General features: G+C 37.6%; 1 protein-coding gene across 4 annotated transcripts in view; it reads right to left on the bottom strand.

Moving 5' to 3' along the window:
• The window catches only part of ERC2 (ELKS/RAB6-interacting/CAST family member 2), a 974,163-nt gene that overhangs the window by 494,085 nt on the left and 454,899 nt on the right, over positions 1–25,179 (bottom strand). For all 4 annotated transcript variants that reach the window (XM_057555674.1, XM_057555676.1, XM_057555675.1 and 1 more), the window contains one exon: positions 21,870–22,063. In XM_057555674.1, coding sequence (XP_057411657.1) covers positions 21,870–22,063 — 194 coding nt within the window. The remainder of the gene's footprint in view (positions 1–21,869; positions 22,064–25,179) is intronic.

Raw genomic sequence — 25,179 nt, 5'->3', positions numbered from 1 at the left:
TCTTAGAGGAAAACATAGGAAGAACACTCTTTGACATAAATCACAGCAAGATCTTTTTCGATCCACCTCCTAGAGTAATGGAAATAAAAACAAAAATAAACAAGTGGGACCTAATGAAACTTCAAAGCTTTTGCACAGCAAAGGAAACCATAAACAAGACGAAAAGACAACCCTCAGAATGGGAGAAAATATTTGCAAATGAATCAACGGACAAAGGATTAATCTCCAAAATATATAAACAGCTCATTCAGCTCAATATCAAAGAAACAAACACCCCAATCCAAAAATGGGCAGAAGACCTAAATAGACATTTCTCCAAAGAAGACATACAGACGGCCACGAAGCACATGAAAAGATGCTCAACATCACTAATTATTAGAGAAATGCAAATCAAAACTACAATGAGGTATCACCTCACTCCTGTTAGAATGGGCATCATCAGAAAATCTACAAACAACAAATGCTGGAGAGGGTGTGGAGAAAAGGGAACCCTCTTGCACTGTTGGTGGGAATGTAAATTGATACAGCCACTATGGAGAACAATATGGAGGTTCCTTAAAAAACTAAAAATAGAATTACCATATGACCCAGCAATCCCACTACTGGGCATATACCCAGAGAAAACCGTAATTCAAAAAGACACGTGCACCCGAATGTTCATTGCAGCACTATTTACAATAGCCAGGTCATGGAAGCAACCTAAATGCCCATCAACAGACGAATGGATAAAGAAGTTGTGGTACATATATACGATGGAATATTATTCAGCCATAAAAAGGAACGAAATTGAGTCATTTGTTGAGAAGTGGATGGATCTAGAGACTGTCATACAGAGTGAAGTAAGTCAGAAAGAGAAAAACAAATATCGTATGTTAATGCATGTATGTGGAACGTAGAAAAATGGTACAGATGAGCCAGTTTGCAGGGCAGAAGTTGAGACACAGATGTAGAGAATGGACATATGGACACCAAGGGGGGAAAACTGCGATGAGGTGGGGATGGTGATGTGCTGAATTGGGCGATTGGGATTGACATGTATACACTGATGTGTATAAAACTGATGCCTAATAAGAACCTGCAGTATAAAAAAACAAACAAAACAACTAATACTAAACTTTCATTGGGTTATTTGTATGGAAATATGTTAATATAAATGTTTCAGACATTACATGAAATTTCTAAAAATCTTATATTTGTATTTGTATGGAAATATGTATGGAAATATGTTAATATAAATGTTTCAGACAGTACATGAAATTTCTAAAAATCTTATATTTGTATTTGTATGGAAATATGTATGGAAATATGTTAATATAAATGTTTCAGACATTACATGAAATTTCTAAAAATCTTATATTTGTATTTGTATGGAAATATGTATGGAAATATGTTAATATAAATGTTTCAGACATTACATGAAATTTCTAAAAATCTTATATTTGTATTTGTATGGAAATATGTATGGAAATATGTTAATATAAATGTTTCAGACATTACATGAAATTTCTAAAAATCTTATATTTGTATTTGTATGGAAATATGTATGGAAATATGTTAATATAAATGTTTCAGACATTACATGAAATTTCTAAAAATCTTATATTTGTATTTGTATGGAAATATGTATGGAAATATGTTAATATAAATGTTTCAGACATTACAGGAAACGTCTAAAAATCTTATCTGTTCTGGTATAATGTTATAAGTAATAATCCTAGTTATTACTTTAAAATGTATATCTCAGAAATAACTAATTTTCTTGTCAACTGCATTATTATGAACTTTCATCAAATCTTTAACCATGGTCATTTTTAAGTCTTTTGTCATTTACAGACAGTTCTGGGTGTACTCTGATGATTTTGCAAATATGTTCCTATAAAAGAGTTTCATCTTCAAGAAATTCATGGAAAAGACTCTGACAAGTACAGGTTTCTGGTAACTGACTGTACTGCTGAACTGAATGAATAAGCATTTTCAGAACTCTAATGAAAAACTGATGAACTCATAAAAGTGCTAACAAAAGATCAAGATGAAAAAAAAGAAATTAATTACATGGGACTGAGTGAACTGATGAGGATGAGTATAATTTTTGTGACTTTCTGTCTGAATTAAAAAAAAAAAAATCCCACAAGGACTCAGAGGAAAAGAATATACAAATCAATTTTCACTGCAAAGTAAAGGAGCTGTTACAGTGGAGGATTACTGGACTGAATGTCAATGTTATGACATAGTATAAGTGGGTTTCATGTTTGGTAATTGCAATCATTGTTGCTTTTGTTGTGGTCATCCATGTACAATGCTTGGTGTCAGTCTATCTATCTCTTGTAAAAATAAAATACAGTGTGTGTGTGTGGAAAAAAAAAAAAAAAAAAAAAAAAAGAATACGACAAATTATAAACATACTAAAGATGCACAACTTCACATGGCACTTAAATGCCATGGTTCACCTTCCATATTGACAAAGATCAAAAAGCTTGCAAACCACACTGCACTGACACAGTTAATGTGAAAAAAGGCACTCTTACATACTGCTGCTAGGACTGTAATGGTTTAGTCTCTGTAGAAGGCAACTAGCAAAATCTAGCAAAACTAGAAATGTATTGTCCTAGCAATTCCACATCTAGAAACTTATCCTACAGATATATTCATATATATACATATATGTATGAAATTAAATCTATTCACTTATTAATTATAGCAGTCTGTATGAGAGGAAAAGATCGGAAACAATCTATAAGTCCTTTAGGAGGTACAATGGAACAGTACATAGAGGTAAAAAAAGAATAGAAAACTTTTATGTATGAATACGGGAAGATCTGTAAAGATATTTTGTTTAAAATAAAGAAAATTGAGGTACAGAACAGTGTGTATTACATTATGACACATGCATAAATATCATACTACAAATCCTATCAATTTGCTTCCATCTCTCTAGATGCTACTTCCGGGAATAGTTTTATTCCCTGGAACAGAGCAGATATACAATTAATATTTGATGAAAGTGAATAAATCAATGAATAAAGAAAATAAATGGATGAAGGAACACACTTGGGTACTTGGCCTGTCCTCTAAACTCAATATCAGGTACTTTAATACATGGATACAAAAAGGTTGTGGCCGAATCCTGGCTATCTAGTTCCCTAGTTCCAGAAAAACCTAAAATACATCCTTATATGAGACAAACGTATTAAATAAATTAACTTGTATGTATGTATATATAGAGATAAATTACTTTTCAATAAGCATGACATGAATTTTCTAGTTCACGTGTTCATATCTCTCAGGAATAAAGCATTCAGCATTCAGAAGGATGATATTGTTTTCAACCTTTCCCTCAAAATCCCTCAGTGGCTTAGGGAAGAAAAGAAGTCTACAGTCTTTACTCCAGCAACTGAATTATCTACAACTAGGAAAGCAAAGGAAGCCTTGACAGGATCATCTCCCACTTCTCTATTGCACGAACTCCCTGCTACTCTCACCAGGAAAACCTTCAACACAACCATAAGCATGAAAACCACAACCATCACCACTTAATGAACATCTACTATGTGCCAGATTGTGCTCCACACTCAACATGTATCTTGACCATAAGCTCATGAGAGATGAGCTATAAGATGATTGTCCCCATTTTACAGACACAGGGATAGGTTTAAAGACATGTGGACTTGTGTCCGGCATGCCACAGAAGTGCTGATGTTGTTTCTTAGGATGGAGTTTATTTAATTTTCTACATGTAATATTCTGACAACAAATAGCAGTTTGAATAACCTGGATTATAAGTGAAATGGTAACAAAAGTAATAACAGGTCTTGGATAGATGACACACACAAAATCCAAGAATAGTGCTTTTTTATCTGTTCAGGAATCCCTAAAAAGCCCCTGCTTTGCATGTTTAGGTAGCAGAAGAGCACCCACACTCACCAAAGTGATAGGACACCTATGTGCCAATTGCCCAGTGAGTGTTTCTCACCAAGGCCCACTCATCGCAGGTTATCAGAAGATTCTCCAGCTATTCGTTATTATAACCAACTCATTCTCTCCACGGTAATTATCTGTGAGCAACATATCATGCTGTCCTTGGAACCATCAAACTGACATATGATTAAATAGCAGAGGGTTCTGAAGTTAAATTTAAAACCACTCTCTTACACTTCAACTCACACATCACACTGAGATCTGTCCAGCCATGGGAATATTCCAGTTAACCAATACCAAAGACCAGGGAGAGAATATTCCCTTACTTCACGTTCCCATCTGAGAAAGGTGGTGATTACATTCTCAAAACTTTCTAAAGAGATTTTCCTAGGACGTGAAGTAAAATTTGGCAAAGCAGCTCTCTGTATGAAGTTCTGCCCCCACCCCACATTAAAATGTCTCAAGAGTTGCTTATATTCACCATTACATCGTCACAGTTGTATGTGGGGTCGTACAAGAAACAGTACAGTTCTTCAACACACTGTGAGAATCACACACTTTCAGCTTTCCCTGAAAAAGTTACTGTAAATCTTAAGTTATTGCACACTCAGCTGTATATACCAATAATGTTAATACTTATATTAACAATGTTACCAACTAGAAAGAAAAACTGGAAGAAAAGATCAATGGGCAAGCTGGAGTTAATATATAAGTCTCACTCTTCTTGGAATGAAAAAGGAGCAAAAAGAGGTTCTTCAAGGGGAAATCTGTTTCCATTTCCCGACCCACTCTGTAGTTTCTAGAATTAAAGTTTTTCCACAAAAATGGTTCTATACAACCCACTTTATGTTTGCAGAAGCTGTGATTTAGGAAAAACAATTTTTTTCCATCTCTACTAAATAGTTGCACCCGAAGCAAAGTCAGCCAATTTCTGCCTTACTATTCTACTCTAGTTTTCATATTTATTTAGTTTACTATTATAAATAATTTTCATGTATATAGTATTCATTAAATTTACAGTAAAATAAAAAAGAGTGGCAAATACTGAAATCATCAGAATTCCCTAAAAAGAAAATTTCCAAAGCCTTTATGAGATATACCAACAACAAACTAGTTTCTTCAGAGAAACACACACAGTACCCACTCATTTTTAAACAGGTACCCCCAAAACGTAGGCTTCACAAAAACGTGACATTATGCAGTGTGCAAAGCCCAAGCACATTTACCCAATATGGAAGAAAGTCCCAGGCACTAGGTGGATAGGTTTCCCTACAACTCAAGCTGGTATTGTGGGTAATGAAGTGACAAAATTCACATTTCATAAGAAAAGCCATATAAAGGAAACAAGGTATTATTTTTCTAGAAAGTGATTTATAATAATACTGAGAAACTATTTTTTTTTTTAAATTCCTTCCCCTTCTCAACATTTACAGAAAAGGCTAACATATCTTGAGAGATTTACTAGTTGCTGATATTCATCCATATGGTAGCACCAACCAAAAGCCAGGAGCAGGGGAGGAAAAGGGAAAAGAAAAGATTTTGAAAAAAATACAAATGAATCATTACCTCTACCAATTTGACATCTCTTATTCAGAGGCCTGGACTTAATAGGCTTACCTGGCACTCTCTCTTGATTTTCCTGTTGTTTTATTGTTGTCATTGTTTTAACAGATTTGCAAGTTGAGAATGGTTTTACTCATTTCAAGGAACCTCAGAAACACACTGCACTACAAAAATATTTCAACTACAATGCAAATTGTGTTCCTTCAATCTTTTTCACTATTCTGGAAGGTACGGATAGAGTGCCAGAGCAGCAACTTAAGCAGAAGCTAAAAAGTAAAAATAATACAGAGCTTAAAGCCTTAGTTCTACAAACTGGAACTGGCTCAGCAAAACATTAGCCATGGCAAGTCCCACCAAGGCCAGGTTGGAAAGGTGCAAGAACCAACCCCTGGCTACATCTCAAAGGTTCAAAACCATTTCTAAATATAGAACCCACTTTATATTTGCAGGAGCTGTAAATCAGAGAAAGCAACTTTTTTCCATCCCCAATAAAATATTTGCACCCAAAGCAAAATCTATTGATTTCTGGCTTTCTACCAGTTCTGTTTGGGCATAAAATTTTCTGACACTTCACCAGAAATGTCAGCGTTAGTATAAGGCAGTTTTAAAGAGGAAAATGATTTTCTGACCTGTGGATAACCCCTTCAAAGCCAACAGGAAAAGGAATTTTTAAAAACACCCGAAACCCAGTTTTTCCAGTTATTAGTATAAATGGCACAAACTATTTTTCATAAGTGGCCAAATCCTTCCTTATAGGAAGTACTGGTCTTTGAATTCAGTGAGAGGAGGGGTCATTCTATATCCTCAACACCCAGCACAGACCCTTGCATGGAGAGGATTTTAATGAATAGTCAAGAAAGGAGGGGAAGGGGAGGGAGAGAGGGAGGGAGAGGAAAGATGAAAGGAAGATGGAGGGAGGGAAGAGGGAACAAAGGAAGGAGGGAGGAAGAGAAGGAGAAAATGAGGTAAGTTCAGAAAGAGATCTTTTCCCTTTTCCTTTTATTTGTCTTAATTTTTCTTGAATTTTCAAGCATCCAGCTTGATGGAAAACCAATCATATCTTTTCTTAGAGCTTCCTGTCTGAAGCTAGATATGATATCCAGGGCAGTCAACTCAACCTCCAGAAAGAGCGCACCAGCAAATAGCAAATCTCTGTGGGGACCAAGTAAAAGGTAGAAGGGGTGAGACGAAGCTAACAGAAGTTCCTTTCTTCAACAGTCATGCATTCAACAACCTTCAGGAGTATGACTGCCACCTCCAGTGTGTGACACAACACCGCATGCAGCTAGAGACCCATGCACTGCTAGAGGAGGCTGCTGTCTACTGCGAGACGAAGTGCATTGATTGACTGCTCTAATTCAAGGTAGGATATGACACAAGCCAAGGAAAAGGGTTAGATAAAGCTCTGAGGAGATCAAGACTGGGAGAAAGTGCTTCTGCCTAAGGCACTCAGGGAAGAGAAGATAGCTGAGGTGGCCCTGCCAGAGCAGGATTTGTGCACAAGGAACCAGCTCAGGGTAGAGGAGGTAAGGTGGAGGGGGAGGGAGGGCATGAATCTCAGGATGAAGGAAGAGGCTGGCTGCACGGCAGACAGTAGTCCCCCAAAATGCTTCATGGAATATAATCTACAAATATTGTGTTTGGGAAATCATAGATTAAACACAATTGCACACTAAGTTTCACACTAAGTTTCCCTCCTATAGGCCTCTCAGAGTTTTTATTATGCAACTGGAGCAGAAGTAGCAAAAAAAGTTTTTTTTTAAGTAAATCAGAAAGGATTGGCCTTTGGGGGAAAAACCCCAATACCTTCACTTACTAGCTATATTAACTGGAGCAAAATATTTAACTTTTATGAACTCCAGTTTCCTCTTCTCTAATATGGAAGAAATGACAGTCCTGATCTCATACAGCTGTTATGAGAAGTAAATACTACAAAAAAAAAAAAGATTAAATCAGTGCTGGCATTTAGTTAACGTTCAATGTTATTACTGCTGCTGCTACTTCTCTTATTCCGATTATTACTAGGATCAATGTGCATCATGAACATAAAAATGAAGAATGTAATACATAGCATTTCTTAAACAGTTTGGTCAGTTTTTCATCAGCTATTTTTTGGAAATGCCAGGCCAGCATGTAGTGCCCAGCCTAGCACACAGGAGGTGCTTACTCTGTCTTTGTGGAGGGAATGGAGCCAAGAACTGACCCTAGCAAAGAGCAAACTGCAGGATGCTCTGGGCAAGGTGTTTTTCATTATTTCTTTGGGCAACAGGCCTCTGAGGTCTGGGAGTAGTGACTTCATCTTTTGCTAGAAGACTGAGGGATTGAGAGTGCAGTGTTCAGCTTTGGGGAAACATCACAAAGAGTTGATTTTGGTAGAAGTGTTTGAAGTGACTCTGTAACACTGAGCTCACGCCTGCTGCCAGGCACCAACCATCAGCTCGAGCCTGCTTGCCAGGGAGATGCACACAGCCCCTCACCAACAGCCCCTCACCAGACATGTGCAGGGAGGATCCCAAAACACCCACTCCGAAGACAGCTACTTCCTCTCCAAGAGGGTATACTGAGGCACAAACAAGAAAGCAGCCGACCCAGAATCCAAAGCGAATCGGAGGCTGGGAGAGCCCAGGAGAGGCCTGCGCCTTCTGGTTTTACTTGGTTGATTCTCTGGCAGGATTTTGGACTGAATCCCAAAGGATGCTATTCCTTTTTTTGGTCAACTGCTGCATACATTTATCTAGATAACCTCATCTCTTGTAAGTCACATACTAATCTCACAAATAGTTCCTAGAAATGAGCAAATTTCACATAAACCCTCCCCGAGTGCAAGGCAGGGATCTTGCTATACCTCTCCAGCTTCCCACTGGTTTGCATGTAAAGAGACAAAAGTGGAGTTTTCTGGAGTAAGACCCTAAACAGGTTTAGCATATGACATCTGCATTTTACCAAACCCAATACTTAACATCTGTCTACCTGAATTTAAAGCAGGAGAGACTACATAGAGTTTGAAAAAGAAATGAGGTCACTTTAAAAAGTAGTTGGAGGAGAGAATTTCTCATGGAGTCCACAGCACATAGAAAAGACCCAAGAGTTAGTGAAATTTTCCAATTTCAGATTGGGAGATAAAGAGGTTCATGGCAGACTACAGACTTTTACGGTAAGAATGATCAGACATCTAAAAATATATATATGGGGCTTCCCTGGTGTCGCAGTCGTTGAGAATCTGCCTGCTAATACAGGGGACACAGGTTCGAGCCCTGGTCTGGGAAGATCCCACATGCCATGGAGCAACTGGGCCCATGAGCCACAATTACTGAGCCTGCGCGTCTGGAGCCTGTGCTCCGCAATAAGAGAGGCCACAATAGTGAGAGGCCCGCGCACCGCGATGAAGAGTGGCCCCCGCTTGCCGCAACTAGAGAAAGCCCTCGCACAGAAACGAAGACCCAACACAGCCAAAAATAAATAAATAAATAAATAAAATTAAAAAAAAAAAAGAAGATAATCTCAAACTACCTCTACAGTTTAAAAAATATATATATATGATAAAAGTATACACATATATATATGTATGTATGCATACACAAATATATGTATCTCAGTTGTGAGCTATGTAAAGAAAGCACAATGGCCAAAGATCGTGTATTCAATTCAACTGTTACATTTCATTTTATTTTAGCTGGTAAACCTGGAAGTGGTTGGACAAAAAGCATAGTTAGCTCTGAAAACTTGTCAAAGCTCAGAAGGGTTCTAGGACTCCACAGACTTGTTTCCAGAAGAGCAGGGCTGCCCAATTCTTCCTACACTGAAAGTATAACTAGACACGGTTTGCAATGATTGTACATTTTCTCCACCATGTTCATCTGAGGCAAGAGGTTAAACGATATTGAAATGGTTTGAATCTTCTTTTGACCACTATAGTTCTCCCAATTAGACTTGGCCTGAACATTTTATCAAACCCAATCAGCACACCCTTGTCCAGAGAACCCTTTATTACCCACAAACTCTCCAAACCCTAACCCTGCAGCCCATCTTCTGACAGTCTAAGATCACATTCATTCACTACACAACAGGAAAAAACTAAATACTGAACAACACAGTTCCTGGCACAAAAAAGACACAGTAGAATAACTGTGGATAGCATCTAAAGGCTGGGAGCCTGAGGTGTGAGAATGAAAGGGGTCCCTGGTCTCAAGGGTTAAATATCAACAGGTGCAGATTAGGGGTAGCAAAGGGAAGGCAAAAGGAGAAAGAAAACGAAAAAAGACAGGCAAGGAGAAAAGCTTAGAGCTTCTTAAATGAGCGAATCCAAAACATGGAGGAAGGGTTTGCATGCCATGTGGCCAAGGCCCTCCTCCCCACCCTCATTATGATGTCTGTTCCTGCACATAAGGGCACCAGAAAGTGAATTAACAGTCATTAGGTTTTTGGTGAGAGCAGTTCTGTAGGGCCGTGATTTTAATCTCTGTTTAGATCTCTGTTTTGGGAACTATTGAGAATGGGCTTCCTTCAGCGTGATGAAGTTCAAGGCAGTTCCTGTGGGACACCCAGTGTGGTATGTGGGAACAGCAGAGAAGTGGTTTCAATTTGAAGGACTATGAGCCCCTCCACCGGGCTGGGAGCAGGCGGTGGGTGGGTGGAGGGGGCAAAATTGATGTGTGGGCAGGAGGCCTTGTTTTGAAATTATTCACTGCTGGCTTAGATGATAGCAGTGGACAGAATAAAGAGGTGCAGACCCTGAATAAAGAGAAGAAAATAATATAGCTTGCCTCTGAAAAGAGCAACTATATTGGCTACCAATTTAATTTGAATCTTTTTTTAAGTCTGGGTAAGCCCAGATCACACAATGAGCATCTTGTAGTAAACTCACTGATTGAATTATAAAGAAATCACTAGATATTATTATGTTGTTATTGGAAAGAGAAGTCTAGCTTGACTTAAAGGAGAATCAATTATTGACTTGGGCCCCCTGCCTTAGAAGAATCAAACCTGGGATGCATTTTCAAACAAAATGTCCATTTCACTTCTTAATAGTGGGGTGCACACAGTCAACAATGAATCTAGTTTTACATTTTGTTCCATATGCTAGGTAATTAAAGTATGTCTTATGGCTAATAAAAATGAAGTTAAAAAGGTTAAAACCAAAACAATGACAGGAAATAACATGTGTGTACAATATGTTACTAACACACTGATAATTTTCAAAAGTGACTTTAAAAAGAAAGTATTATAAATCTTTCAAAACACAGTGATTTATTAAGCGAAAATTCTAAACGATTTGCACTATTAAATTTAGCTTTTAAGTTGCTGTGTCATGGGCAAATCTTTTGTTCTCCTAGGTTAAATTTAGCATCCTGCAATTTTGTTTTTTCCACTGCTCCATGTTTTATCAACATGCAGCCAATTTTCTGAGCTGCTCAGGAGAAATGTACTCAGGAGTTTTCAGAATGATTTCTCTTACTGATTTTATAATCCAGGAAGAGAATGTATCAAATAATCCAACTATGATTTATTTTCATCTTCTTCTTTTCCTTTTCCCACCTATACAGCCTTCTCATAAAATAAACCTTCCCTAGGCATGGGATGAAACGGAAAAAAAAATGTGGTGGCCAGAGGAAAACCATTTCAGAAATGTATTTGTTAAACAAGTGCAAGCAATAAATTGAGCTTAGGAGGGAAGGGCGGTTAGAAGAAAAACTGAAAGTACTGACCTGAGAGTCAAGCTGATTGGAGCAAGGGTGAAAGCAGCAATTTGGAGGATAAGCAGAAAGGAAAAGGGATAGCAAAAGAGAATAAAAGGAAGTAAATGCATTAGTTTTAAACATACAGCCAACAGATGTTATATTAGCAGATTTCATAACCAAATGAAAGACAATAAAGCAACTTCTATCTGATATTACCCCCCAAAAGCCTGGGCATACACTCTAAGCTGTTATAGTAATTATTACATATAAGAAACCAGTATCTGCTCTCATGCACATAATTACAAGCACTGATGTGAAACAGAGGTGTGTTCCAGCAACCCAATGGCACAATTTGCTCTTTTCTGGAGGAATATTTATAGAGAAAGCTCCTATCTGTGTGCATGTAAAATTTTATTATTTACTAAACTGAAATGAAAATTACTAAGGTATTAGAACTGGTGGTAAGCACTTATGTCAGAAAGATTTTATTAGAACCAGTAAGTTGGAAGATTATATCCTATGAGATATTTTTTCTTCATCCCTAAAAACCAAAAGGATCTGAGCAATTGAGCTTTCTGTTCAAAGATTTCCATTTTACATGCTCACGGAGCACTGCATCTAGCAACGATCAAGGACTATGAGGACAGCTTCAGGTCAGGTGCCACCTGCCTATCAGCCTCCCAAGAAAAGACAGATTAACTTCCAAAGCTGAGAGTAACTTTTTTTGGTTGTGAAAATGAAGATCAAACTTCATCATTGAAAATATCCAAACACTTGATAACTAATTTGTAGAAAAATATGTAGCATGTCTTTCTAATTTGTCAAAAGAATAAAGTCTCTAATGTGAAGCAAAAATTAAAAGTCATATCCTCTTCAGGCTACCACACAAATCATAGTGGACATTCATTTTGTTAAGCTATAAAATGCCCTTTGCAAAAAACCAAGTGGATTAACACATACTGCATCAGCCATCTGCTCAGTGGGACCCCACCATCCCATACTATTAAGAAGTAGTTTTAAGCATTTCGCAAAGAAAGGAAAAGCACAACAAATCCTCAGGAGAAAGCTTAAACAAAAACATTTCAGATGAAAACAGCATTGACTATAATGATACAAATCAGGTAGAAAATTCAAGATTAAACACTTGGTGAAAGCATTGATCCAATAATCCCTCGTGTCTGAAATTCCCCTGCAGAGTATTTCGTGATAACGAATGCACAACTGATCAAAAATAAGAGTTAAGTCAGGCCATGGCCTCTGTGGGGACTCTAGTGATGCTGCTGCGGTTTGAAATCTGTCTGGAGCAGAGGTAAGCCAAACTGAGGTCCATGGTCAACCTTTAGGGAATCCTAAACTGAAACAGCAAGCAAACATTTAAGACTTAGTTGCCTTTTCCAAGGGTCCCTACTTTCCCTTGCCAACTCAAAGGCATCTATGATATCCATGACCTTCCCCAAAAAGCTACTAGGGATGGTATAAAACCATCTGTCACTTGTTTTAAAGAAATTCCTTCAAATACATTTACAAACATAAATGGGAATTACTTAGCAACAAGAGTTTATATCAAAACAAATACAACTGGTATCAAGTTTTCTCCATGTACCATCAGACTTCTAGATCACATTATCATAATTTTTTAAAAATGAAAGCTTAAGTTTAGATTTTGTGAAAAGAGTTCTGAAAGGCAGCAAAGAAATTATGTCAGCACGTTATTGAGCAAATCCGGAGGGAAAAATAATAGTCTGTTTCTCAACCTTAGATAAGGTGCTTTTAGGCATCTAAAATGATTTCTCATTGTCCAATTGTCTGGTAGCATTAGTCCTGATCCAGATAATTAAATGCTACCTTGTTTTCTTTTTTTTTTTTTAACATCTTTATTGGAGTATAATTGCTTTACAGTGGTGTGTTAAGTTTCTGCTGTATAACAAAGTAAATCACCTATATGTATACATATATCCCATATCTCCTCTCTCTTGCGTCTCCCTCCCACCCTCCCTATCCCACCCCTCTGGGTGGTCACAAAGCACAGAGCTGATCTCTCTGTGCTATGCGGCTGCTTCCCACTAGCTATCTATTTTACATTTGGTAGTGTATATATGTCCATGCCACTCTCTCACTTCGTCCCAGCTTCCCTTTCCCCCTCCCCATGTCCTCAAGTCCATTTTCTACGTCTGTGTCTTTATTCCTGTCCAGCCCCTAGGTTCTTCAGAACCATTTATTTGTTTTTTGTCTTTTTTAGATTCCATATATATGTGTTAGCATACAGTATTTGTTTTTCTCCTTCTGACTTACTTCACTCTGTATAACAGTCTCTAGGTCCATCCACCTCACTACAAATAACTCAGTTTTGTTCCTTTTTATGGCTGACTAATATTCCATTGTATATATGTGCCACATCTTCTTAATCCATTCATCTGTTGATGGACACTTTGGTTGCTTCCATGTTCTGGCTACTGTAAATAGAGCTGCAATGAACATTTTGGTACAAGACTCTTTTTGAATTATGGTTTTCTCAGGGTATATGCCCAGTAGTGGGATTGCTGGGTCGTATGGTAGTTCTATTTTTAGTTTTTGAAGGAACCTCCATACTGTTCTCCATAGTGGCTGTATCAATTTACATTCCTACCAACAGTGCAAGAGGGTTCCCTTTTCTCCACACCCTCTCCAGCATTTGTTGTTTGTAGATTTTCTGATGATGCCCATTCTAACTGGTGTGAGGTGATACCTCATTGTAGTTTTGATTTGCATTTCTCTAATAATTAGTGATGTTGAGCATCCTTTCACGTGTTTGTTGGCAATCTGTATATCTTCTTTGGAGAAATGTCTATTTAGGTCTTCTGCCCATTTTTGGATTGGGTTGTTTGTTTTTTTAATATTGAGCTGCATGAGCTCTTTATATATTTTGGAGATTAATCCTCTGTCCATTGATTCATTTGCAAAGATTTTCTCCCATTCTGAGGGTTGCCTTTTCATCTTGTTTGTAGTTTCCTTTGTTTTGCAAAAGCTTTTAAGTGTCATTAGGTCCCATTTGTTTATTTTTGTTTTTATTTCCATTTCTCTAGGAGGTGGGTCAAAAAGGATTTTGCTGTGATTTATGTCATAGAGTGTTCTGCCTATGTTTTGCTCTAAGAGTTTTATAGTGTCTGTTCTTACATTTAGGTCTTTAATCCATTTGGAGTTTATTTTTGTGCATGGTGTTAGGGAGTGTTCTAATTTCATTCTTTTACATGTAGCTGTCCAGTTTTCCCAGCACCAATTACTGAAGGGTCTGTCTTTTCTCCATTGTATCTTCTTGCCTCCTTTATCAAAAATAAGGTGACCATAGGTGCATGGGTTTATCTCTGGGCTTCCTATCCTTTCCCATTGATCTATATTTCTGTTTTTGTGCCAGTACCACACTGTCTTGATTACTTTGTAGTATAGTCTGAAGTCTGGGAGTCTAATTCCTACAGCTCCGTTTTTCTTTCTCAAGATTGCTTTGGGTATTTGGGGTCTTTTGTGTTTCCATACAAACTGTGAAATTTTTTGTTCTAGTTCTGTGGAAAATGCCATTGGTAGTTTGATAGGGATTGCATTGAATCTGTAGATTGCTTTGGGTAGTATAGTCCTTTTCACAATGTTGATTCTTCCAATCCAAGAACATGGTATATCTCTCCATCTGTTTGTATCATCTTTAATTTCTTTCATCAGTGTCTTATAGTTTTCTGCATACAGGTCTTTTGTCTCCTTAAGTAGGTTTATTCCTAGGTATTTTATTCTTTTTGTTGCAGTGGTAAATGAGAGTGTTTCCTTAATTTCTCTTTCAGACGTTTCATCGTTACTGTATAGGAATGCAAGAGATTTCTGTGCATTAATTTTATATCCTGCTACTTTACCAAATTCATTGATTAGCTCTAGTAGTTTTCTGGTAGCATCTCTGGGATTCTTTATGTATAGCATCATGTCATCCACAAACAGTGACAGCTTTACTTCTTCTTTTCCGATTGGGATTCCTTTTATTTCTTTTTCTTCTCTGACTGCTGTGGATAAACTTCCAAAAGTATGTTGAATAATAGTGGTGAGAGTGGGCAACCTTGTCTTGTTCCTGATCTTAGAGGAAATAGTTTCAGTTTTTCACCATTGAGAACGATGTTGGCTGTGGGTTTGTCATATATGGCCTTCATTATGTTGAGGTAAGTTCCTTCTACACCTACTTTCTGGAGAGTTTTTATCATAAATGGGTGTTGAATTTGTCAAAAGCTTTTTCTGCATCTATTGAGATGATCATATGGTTTTCCTCCTTCAATTGGTTAATATGGTGTATCACATTGATTGATTTGCGTGTATTGAAGAATCCTTGCATTCCTGGGGTAAACCCCAGTTGATCATGGTGTATGATCCTTTTAATGTGCTGTTGGATTCTGTATGCTAGTATTTGGTTGAGGATTTTTGCATCTATGTTCATCAGTGATATTGGCCTGTAGTTTTCTTTCTTTGTGACATATTTGTCTGGTTTTGGTATCAGGGTGATGGTGGCCTCGTAGAATGAGTTTGGGAGTGTTCCTCCCTCTGCTATATTTTGGAAGCATTTGAGAAGGATGGGTGTTATCTCTTCTCTAAATGTTTGACAGAATTCTCCTGTGAAGCCGTCTGGTCCTGGGCTTTTGTTTGTTGGAAGATTTTAAATAACAGTCTCAATTTCAGTGCTTGTGACTTGTCTGTTGATATTTTCTATTTATTCCTGGTTCAGACTCGGAAGGTTGTGCTTTTCTAAGAATTTGTCCATTTCTTCCAGGTTGTCCATTTTATTGGCATAGAGTTGCTTGTAGCAATCTCTCATGATCCTTTGTATTTCTGCAGTGTCAGTTGTTACTTCTCCTTTTTCATTTCTAATTCTATTGATTTGAGTGTTCCCTTTTTTTTCTTGATGAGTCTGGCTAATAGTTTATCAATTTTGTTTATCTTCTCAAAGAACTAGCTTTTAGTTTTTTATCTTTGCTATTGTTTCCTTCATTTCTTTTTCATTTATTTCTGATCTGATCTTTATGATTTCTTTCCTTCTGCTAACTTTGGGGTTTTCTTGTTCTTCTTTCTCTAATTGCTTTAAGTGTAAGGTTGGGTTGTTTATTTCAGATTTTTCTTGTTTCTTGAGGTAGGATTGTATTGTTATAAACTTCCCTCTTAGAACTGCTTTTGCTGCATCCCATAGGTTTTGGGCCATCGTGTTTTCATTGTCATTTGTTTCTAGGTATTTTTTGATTTCCTCTTTGATTTCTTCAGTGATCGTTTGGTTATTTAGTAGCATATTGTTTACCTCCATGTGTCGGTATATTTTACCGTTTGTTTCCTGTAATTGATATCTAGTCTCAGAGCATTGTGGTCGGAAAAGATACTTGATACGATTTCAATTTTCTTAAACTTACCAAGGCTTGATTTGTGGCCCAAGATATGATCTATCCTGGAGAATGTTCCATGAGCCCTTACGAAGAAAGTGTATTCTGTTGTTTTTGGATGGAATGTCCTATAAATATCAATTAAGTCCATCTTGTTTAATGTATCATTTAAAGCTTGTGTTTCCTTATCTTCATTTTGGATGATCTGTCCATTGGCGAAAGTGGGGTGTTAAAGTCCCCTACTAGGATTGTGTTACTGTCGATTTCCCCTTTTATGGCTGTTAGCATTTGCATTAAGTTTTGAGGTGCTCCTATGTTGGATGCATAAATACTTACAATTGTTATATCTTCTTGGATTTATCCCTTGATAATTATGTAGTGTCCTTCTTTGTCTCTTGTAATAGTCTTTATTTTAAAGTCTATTTTGTCTGATATGAGAATTGCTACTCCAGCTTTCTTTTGATTTCCATTTGCATGGAATATCTTTTTCCATCCCCTCACTTTCAGTCTGTATGTGTCCCTAGGTCTGAAGTGGGTCTCTTGTAGACAGCATATATATGGGTCTTGTTTTTGTATCTATTCAGCCAGTCTATGTCTTTTGGTTGGAGCATTTAATCCATTTACATTTAAGGTAGTTATCGATATGTGAGTTCCTATTACCATTTTCTTAATTGTTTTGGGTTCGTTATTGTAGGTCTTTTCCTTCTCTTGTGTTTCCTACCTAGAGAAGTTTCTTTAGGATTTCTTGTAAAGCTGGTTTAGTGGTGCTGAATTCTCTTAGGTTTTGTTTGTCTGTAAAGGTTTTAATTTCTCCATCGAATCTGAATGAGTTCCTTGCTGGGTAGAGTAATCTTGGTTGTAGGTTTTTCCCTTTCATCACTTTAAATATGTCCTGCCACTCCCTTCTGGCTTGCAGCGTTTCTGCTGAAAGATCAGCTGTTAACCTTATGGGGATTCCCTTGTATGTTATTTGTTGCTTTTCCCTTGCTGCTTTTAATAGTTTTTCTTTGTATTTAATTTTTGTTAGTTTGATTAATGTGTGTCTTGGTGTGTTTTTTCTTGGATTTATCCTGTTTGGGACTCTCTGCGCTTCCTGAACTTGACTATTTCCTTTCCCATATTAGGGAAGTTTTCAACTATAATCTCTTCAAATATTTTCTCAGTCCCTTTCTTTTTCTCTTCTCCTTCTGGGACCCCTATAATTTGAATGTTGGTGCATTTAATGTTGTCCCAGAAGTCTTTGAGGCTGTCCTCAATCCTTTTCATTCTTTTTTCTTTATTGTGCTCTGCAGTAATTATTTCCACTATTTTATCTTCCAGGTCACTTATCCGTTCTTCTGCCTCACTTATTCTGCTATTGATTCCTTCTAGAGAATTTTTCATTTCACTTATTGTGGTGTTCATCATTGTTTGTTTGCTCTTTAGTTCTTCTAGGTCCTTGTTAAACATTTCTTGTATTTTCTCCATGCTCTTTCCAAGATTTTGGATCATCTTTACTATCAATACTCTGAATTGTTTTTCAGGTAGACTGCCTGTTTCCTCTTCATTTGTTTGGTCTGGTGGGTTTTTACCTTGCGCCTGCATCTGCTGTGTATTTCTCTGTCTTCTCATTTTGCTTAACTTACTGTGTTTGGGGTCTCCTTTCTGCAGGCTGCAGGTTGGTAGTTTCTGTTGTTTTTGGTGTCTGCCCCCAGTGGGTAAGGTTGGTTCAGTGGGTTGCGTAGGCTTCCTGGTGGAGGGGACTGGTGCCTGTGCTCTGGTGGATGAGGCTGGATCTTGTCTTTCTGGTGGGCAGGACCACGTCCGGTGGTGTGTTTTGGGGTGTCTGTGAACTTATTATTTTAGGCAGCCTCTCCGCTAATGGGTGGGGTTGTGTTCCTGTCTTGCTAGTTGTTTGGCATAGGGTGTCCAGCACTGTAGCTTGCTGGTCATTGAGTGGAGCTGGGTCTTAGCATTGAGATGGAGATCTCTGTGGAGCTTTTGCCGTTTGATATTACCTGGCGCCGGGAGGTCTCTGGTGGACCAATGTCCTGAACTCAGCTCTCCTACCTTAGAGACTCAGGCGTGACACCCAGCTGGAGCACCAAGATTCTGTCAGGCACACAGTGAGTCCCAACTGTGTGCCCAGGTCTTTTGGACACATCTCACGAAGGTTCTTCAGGGGCTCCTCATTTCCTCTGGTTCTGCTTGCAATCTCCAGTATTAGAGATGAGCCCAAATGGTGAACACACCTCCTTCAGACCCCAGTTTAGTGGCACAGAGAACACTTCATTTCAATTCATTCAGTCTTGTCTGTAGGCACATTGGTAGAACTGGAGAGATTCTGACACATACACTTGCTTTTTTATCCAAAGTATTTCATTCGTAGCCAAAGATGTGAACTGTCACAGCATCCACCTGATGGAGTTTGACACCTCGCTCCCCACTACATAGGGTCAGGGCTGCCTCTCAGCCTGGAGCTCCAGCACTGACCGGATTATCCCAGGGCACACTGCTACCTTGTTTTCTATTCTGATTTTATGTTTTAGGAGTAAAACCCCCTGAGGGACCCACTCTCTTCTTCACAGTGGGGAGGGATGTGATTGAGGGCTCAATTTGGGCATTCCCTGCCCTCCAGACAAATGCTGACAAAGCCCCTAATATATTTAAGATAATTACATGAAAGGTCACCTGACTGATTCCTTCCCATGGGTGAGATGCCAGAAATCCAGTGGCAGCAAGCCTTGTTTGACAGACTCTGTTAACCTCTCTCCTTCCCCTAAGGCACTAAAGGATTAAGTCTGAAACTCTAAATAAAAATCAGAGACCTTGATGAGCACTGACACAGAAAGACTACATATTTCATTGCCTCTAATGTTGCCTCTAGCTACTTGATTGTGCACATACAAGATATCTAGCATTGGTGATCTCATAATGACTTCAGCCTGATTTGGACCAGCTCTCAGGGGTTTGCTCAAGGTCCCCTGACCACATTGTGTCAAATTCCCCCAGAGCAGCCTGCAGTCCAAGGCAGAAGCTCCCTGCTGAGCCATCAGCATCAAGTGCAAGGGTTTATAGGCAGAACTGCACATAGGGACCACACTGGAGCAACATGCACTTTGAAAAGCAGAATCTTTAATGGCTGATGAAAAACATCATTCATGTAGAATTTAAGAGGTAAATGCATCCATGTAAGTGCCAGGCATGTGCTATTTAGAATGTATATATTGTGGAGAAAATAAAAAATGGGACTATTAACGGAATAGAAAGCAAACACAAATTGCCCTCTGAGAGAGAAGTAGGCAAGTGTCAGTGTAGTTTGAGTTATCCCTAACCCCGTACCTTTTCTCACACATGACTGAAGTTCTGGAATATTTTAGAACACTAGCTGCTTTTAAAAAAAGGTCTACTGACTCTGGTAGGTCACATTACAGACCAGAGACCACAAATTTACTTCGAGTTCAATTTTTTGGTTTTCAAAATCACAAACTTAATTGCAAACACTCCTCCATGACTCCAAAATGGAGCTATATGTCACATTGCTAAGAAATCTTTAGTTCCCAACATTATGAGGTATGAATTTTGTAGTTTAAGCCAGCAAATGGAGATACTGCCCAATTTGAAAAGGGTTGCCTGACAACTCGAGGAAGATGCTTTGGTCAGAATACACATGTAGCCCAGCAGATAATGCTTCAGAAAGACAGGTCAAGGCTGAGCTCTCCTTTTCCCAAGAAACTTCCCCTCTTGATCTCCACTCCCACCCCTTTCTGGGTCTGGGCTGGGACTGGGGCTCAGACATTTCCCAGACTATGCTCTGCTGCTGGACGCAAGACACAGGCAGGCAGAGAACTGGGACAGAGTCAAGTCCCACCACACGTTTTATGAATTACAGTGCCTGGGAGGCATCAGCTTTAAGGGGAGGCAAAGGCAGAGATAAAGAAAATGTGCAGAAAGTACATAAAGATAAATGCCTGTAAAATCACTGTTGTTTTAATGCATTCCATATTGCGGAAATAAAAACGTGAATATTCTTGATGATTTAATGGCAATAGCGTTCAGCTAAGACCTGTTTGTCCAACTAGACAATTATGCTATTTTATGCAAATATTTATAGTAGCTGATCCTGATTTTCAATTACAGTTCTGAAGGGCTGGTTTAGTGCAGAAAAATGCCTTCTAAATGTGGGGCACATCACTTTCTCTCATGAAAGCTAATAAAGATGAGGCAGATCTCCTGTGGCCCAGCAGCGATGCCTCTCTGCCAGCTACGTGACCACTGAGTGCTACTGGACTAGCTCCTTCTTTCTGGCCCATTGTTGGATGGGATTGTTCTCAGTCACTCATTTGTCAGACCTGGGTTCAAATCCTGACTTTGATTCTTATAAACTCTGCAATCTTGAGGAAGCTACTTAATCTGTATAAGTCATAGTTTTCTCATCTATAAAATGATGATAATGAGACTTTCTGTGCTGTGGGTAGAATTAAATGGTATACAGTACTTGCAGGTCAAGTGCTTAGCAGAGTACCTGTTACACTGTGAGCATAAAATATATATAATCTATTATGAATCAAAATTACTATTAGTAATATTATCTAGGGCATCCTCACTATGGCTCCCTTCTTCTCAGAGAAGAGGACTAGGAGTCAAGAAACCTACACTACAGTTTTGTCTCTTTCTGACCACAGGACCAATCTTCAGAAGGTCGTTCAACCCTTCAGGGTCTCAATTTTCTCAGCAATAAGAAAAATATGATCATAACTTCACTGTGATTTCACACTATCTTTTTAAGAAAAAATTTGGTCCTAAAGTATCATTCCAAAATAACCATGTAGATACATCTAAAATTAACGGTATTTTTAAGAACCAGTAGGCTGGTAGAATATTTCCACACTTTAAAATTAAAATGAAGCCCTTAAGGATTTTAATTTGTTTGCCTATCAGAAAAAAAAAAAAACAACTTGACGTAATTTCTAAAATGGGCCACACTGAACAAAAATCAGATTACCATCAAACTAATACTAAGACTTTTTAAGTGGTTTTTTTTTTTTCAGGTAGTCAAAGCTTCAGTCTCTTACACACTTTGCTGGCACAAATGCTAGATCATGGATATCACTCAAGAAAGTTGACCATTATTTTCTCAAACACTGAAGAAGTACATAAGCCCTCAAAAGATAAGCCAGCTGACTTCCGAGTATCCCACAGAAACACAACATCAACCCTACAGGCCATATTCCTCATGCATAACTTGTTTCCTCCATGAAATATGAATGTGCATTCCAAATTTACTGCAACCTGAGATGGGCAACTAAGCAATCAATGTTCACTCACTGTTGACAATTCACAACATGAATGCAAAGTTTACCTCTCGAGTTCTGCAATTTTCTTGTCCTTGTCATTCTTTTCATTCTCCACCTCCTTGAGGATCTCCAGCAACCGGTCGACTTCTGCTTGGGCCTTGCCACACTCATCACGGTAATAAGATGCCTCTTTATCAAGCTGTTTTATTCGGTCTGCAAATTCTGGGTTCATCCTGGAGTCATCTTCAATATTATGAGCCTTCAACATTATATTTTTAAAGAATGTAGTTAAGATAACAATTTAGAACAACAATAGATAGTGCAGTCACCAATGGCCCAGAAATTAACTTTGGAGAAAAAAAATAATAACTATCAAGAATTATGGGTATACTGTCAGTTAAAAGGCAAAATAGAAAAATCACAAATTTCAGCTACCTTAGAACTATCTTGATTTTTAAGGGAGTTTCTTTTATTGTTAATATTTTATCTCATTAAATGATGCTACTTTTTGCTTTATTCTCCCCACAAGAAACGGGGGCTTGGTGGAGGTAGAGACAGTGATGTGTTTATTTCTGGTGTTTTGGCAAACAGAACTAAGACAGTTCAACTCCTCACAGTTACGTAAGTGACTCATACCAACAGCTTCCTTTTCCAATACAGAGAAACTGAGAAAAAACAATATTAAATTATTTTTCCAGGAACCATCAAGGGTATATGTAAAGCCAGGTAACATATAAGAGACTGGCTGACTGATCGTTGAACACTTCATCCCACTGAGAAATTTCAGCAGAAGATGCAGAATGAAACAAAGCCTTGAAAAAGCAGAAGCGTTTTCCAGCTAACAGTCATACCCATAAATTCTTGTTCTTTTGATTAAATAAACCTGAACCGGGAGGAGGATGAGCTAATTCATGAGCAAGCACACAGACGAGAATCTGCAAACACATGCATGGGGGTGGGGGGCAGCTTTACACAGGAGAACACACACAGGCAACAACACAGCAACAACACTGCAGAATAATTTGCAGCCAAAGTATTTGTGGTTTTGTGTGTGTGACAGTGCGTTATGGCTTTTTTTTTTTTCCCAAAATAAACTTTTGGCTGAAATATTCCCAGACAGATGGAAATAACACTGCACTGCAATGTTTTGCCTACCCCTTGTTTCCCATTATTCCTAATTGACTTCTTCAAAGAGCAGGCAGGGAAAAAACAAGTAGTTTAACAACAGTGCACATTCAACATAGAAAGTTCAGAGAGGTCATAAATGTATATATCTCCAAAATCCATGTGTGAACTAATAAAATGTTAACAATTTATTAGGACTTAAATTATCCTGCTGTCTTCTACATAGAGCAGATGTCCATTGTGTTTTTATACACTTTTTAAAAAAAATTTCAGGGAAAAAACAAGGCAAGCAAGCTACAACTACTGTGGGGTCAAATGAATCATGCATGGTTAGAAAAATTAACACTAATACTACTGTTAGGAGGTTGACAGTCTTTGCAATAATTTAGTAGAAAAAATTCAAAAATTAGTATAAATAAAAATAAATTTCTTATTTATGACACACTAATTATTTTTAGGATATTTTTGCGTGTAACATATTATTTAAGCATGAGGATAGATGGGGAATAATTTGCTTTCACATTCTTTAATCTAAGATTTCCTTATTCAAGAAATAAACTCAACTACGCAAAAGAACTTGGAAAAAATATATCAGTTCAACACAGTACCAGGCAGCCTGTCATCCAAATTTCTCAGAAAATATTTATTTTTATTTATTTAGTGCGTACACTGAGTTTCATTATAATAGAATAGAATAGAATTAGTGAGCTTTTTCAGTATAATTAAAATAATCTGAAAGAGAATCTTGAGCTAATATTCCTTTAGGAGTTTATTCATCTAATAATTTTATTTTAAATTGAAGTAACGAATATTAATTTGCTAATCTCCCATCAAAAAATGTAGAGCAGGTATTCTATTTTAAAACAAAATACTCCATATAACTACTTCTATTTGTGATAATAATAATCAACTCATTACTCTTATAACAGAAAAGCATTTAAAATATACAGCTTTTCGATTACTATGAGAAAGAAAACAAAAATTTCATGTTAATTCTCTTCTACTTTTATACTATATTACCATTACTTTATGGCAGCTAAAAACCTTTCCATGGCAGTTTTCTCAAACTAACCAACCAGTGACATTAAGATCTTTAAAAAAAAGAATTAATGAACTAAGTAATGACCAGCTAGAAACACTAAAAATAAATGAATAAATGTTTTGTAGCTTATTTCTGATGAGTGAAAATTCCTTTTTTGACTCAGATTTAAAGATTCACAAAGAGCTAGCAGTTAGCTGCTGTGGTTTATTTTGGTTGTTTTTATTCTTAAGATTATTATTATCACGATTTTTAATAAATGGGTATAGGATTACTAGTTGTAAGACCTAGATTCTAACTATGGCCTTGTGTCTTATGACTATGGGCAAATGAATAAGCCTCTCTAAGGACAGTGAAAACTATAAAATGACAAACATGGGGAAGGTATTATTCATTTGTGTTTTTATTGTGATTATTATTTTATAATATGCATCCCATCAGTGGGGCTTGTTATACAGCTAAGTTGATATGTTTATTTAATTTTCATTGACAAGATACTGCATACACCTTAGAGAAGCCTCCTGCTAGGTTTTCAGAGAAAGCAGTCTGCTGGTGATAGGTATGTAAGCACATTCCTTATTTTAGCTACTTGAAGAGAAGAAGATAAACCAAGGCAAGTTTTCAGCACAGGGTGAAATTCAATGGGTTGGCAATCTTTTAAACCTACCAAGTGAGTATGGTTAAGGGACTCATGGGATGTTTAGAGGTACAGAAAGCCTAGGAAAAAACAATCCTGAATCTAGACCATGTTGACCACTGTGTGTGATGCTACGGTTAGATCATGTTATTAAAATAAAGACCACAGCCATGTTTACAGCTGGCCTGGTGTCTGTTAGATAATCTGTAGGTGCTAATGATTCTTCCTTTTAAAAGGAATAGACAACCTGAAGAACACCTTTGAATTAAATATATCTATTTATCGCCATATCAATGTCTACTGATTTCTGGGCAAAAGAGTTTATGTCAAATCACCTTCAATATTGGTGCCAGAATTCTTGGAAAGGTTATTAAATAAAGGTGTAGATACATATCATTTTAAAAAAATTTAAGTCAATAGAAAGCTGCAAGAAAGAGTCATATAGAGATGGAAGAGTAACAGCTGCTTTTGGATAATCACTAGGGTCCATGTGAAGACCCAAGGGAAGAGAGTTTCACATGACTGTAGGTTGGTGATCCCTGATCCAACCTAAGCAGTGGAGGCAAAAGTCTTC

The sequence above is a fragment of the Balaenoptera acutorostrata genome, chromosome 10 (genome assembly GCF_949987535.1).
Source record: "Balaenoptera acutorostrata chromosome 10, mBalAcu1.1, whole genome shotgun sequence".
In the NCBI taxonomy this organism is placed as follows: domain Eukaryota; kingdom Metazoa; phylum Chordata; class Mammalia; order Artiodactyla; family Balaenopteridae; genus Balaenoptera; species Balaenoptera acutorostrata.
The sequence above is the reverse complement of the archived record's forward strand: the minus strand, read 5'-3'. Positions and strand labels throughout refer to the sequence as shown.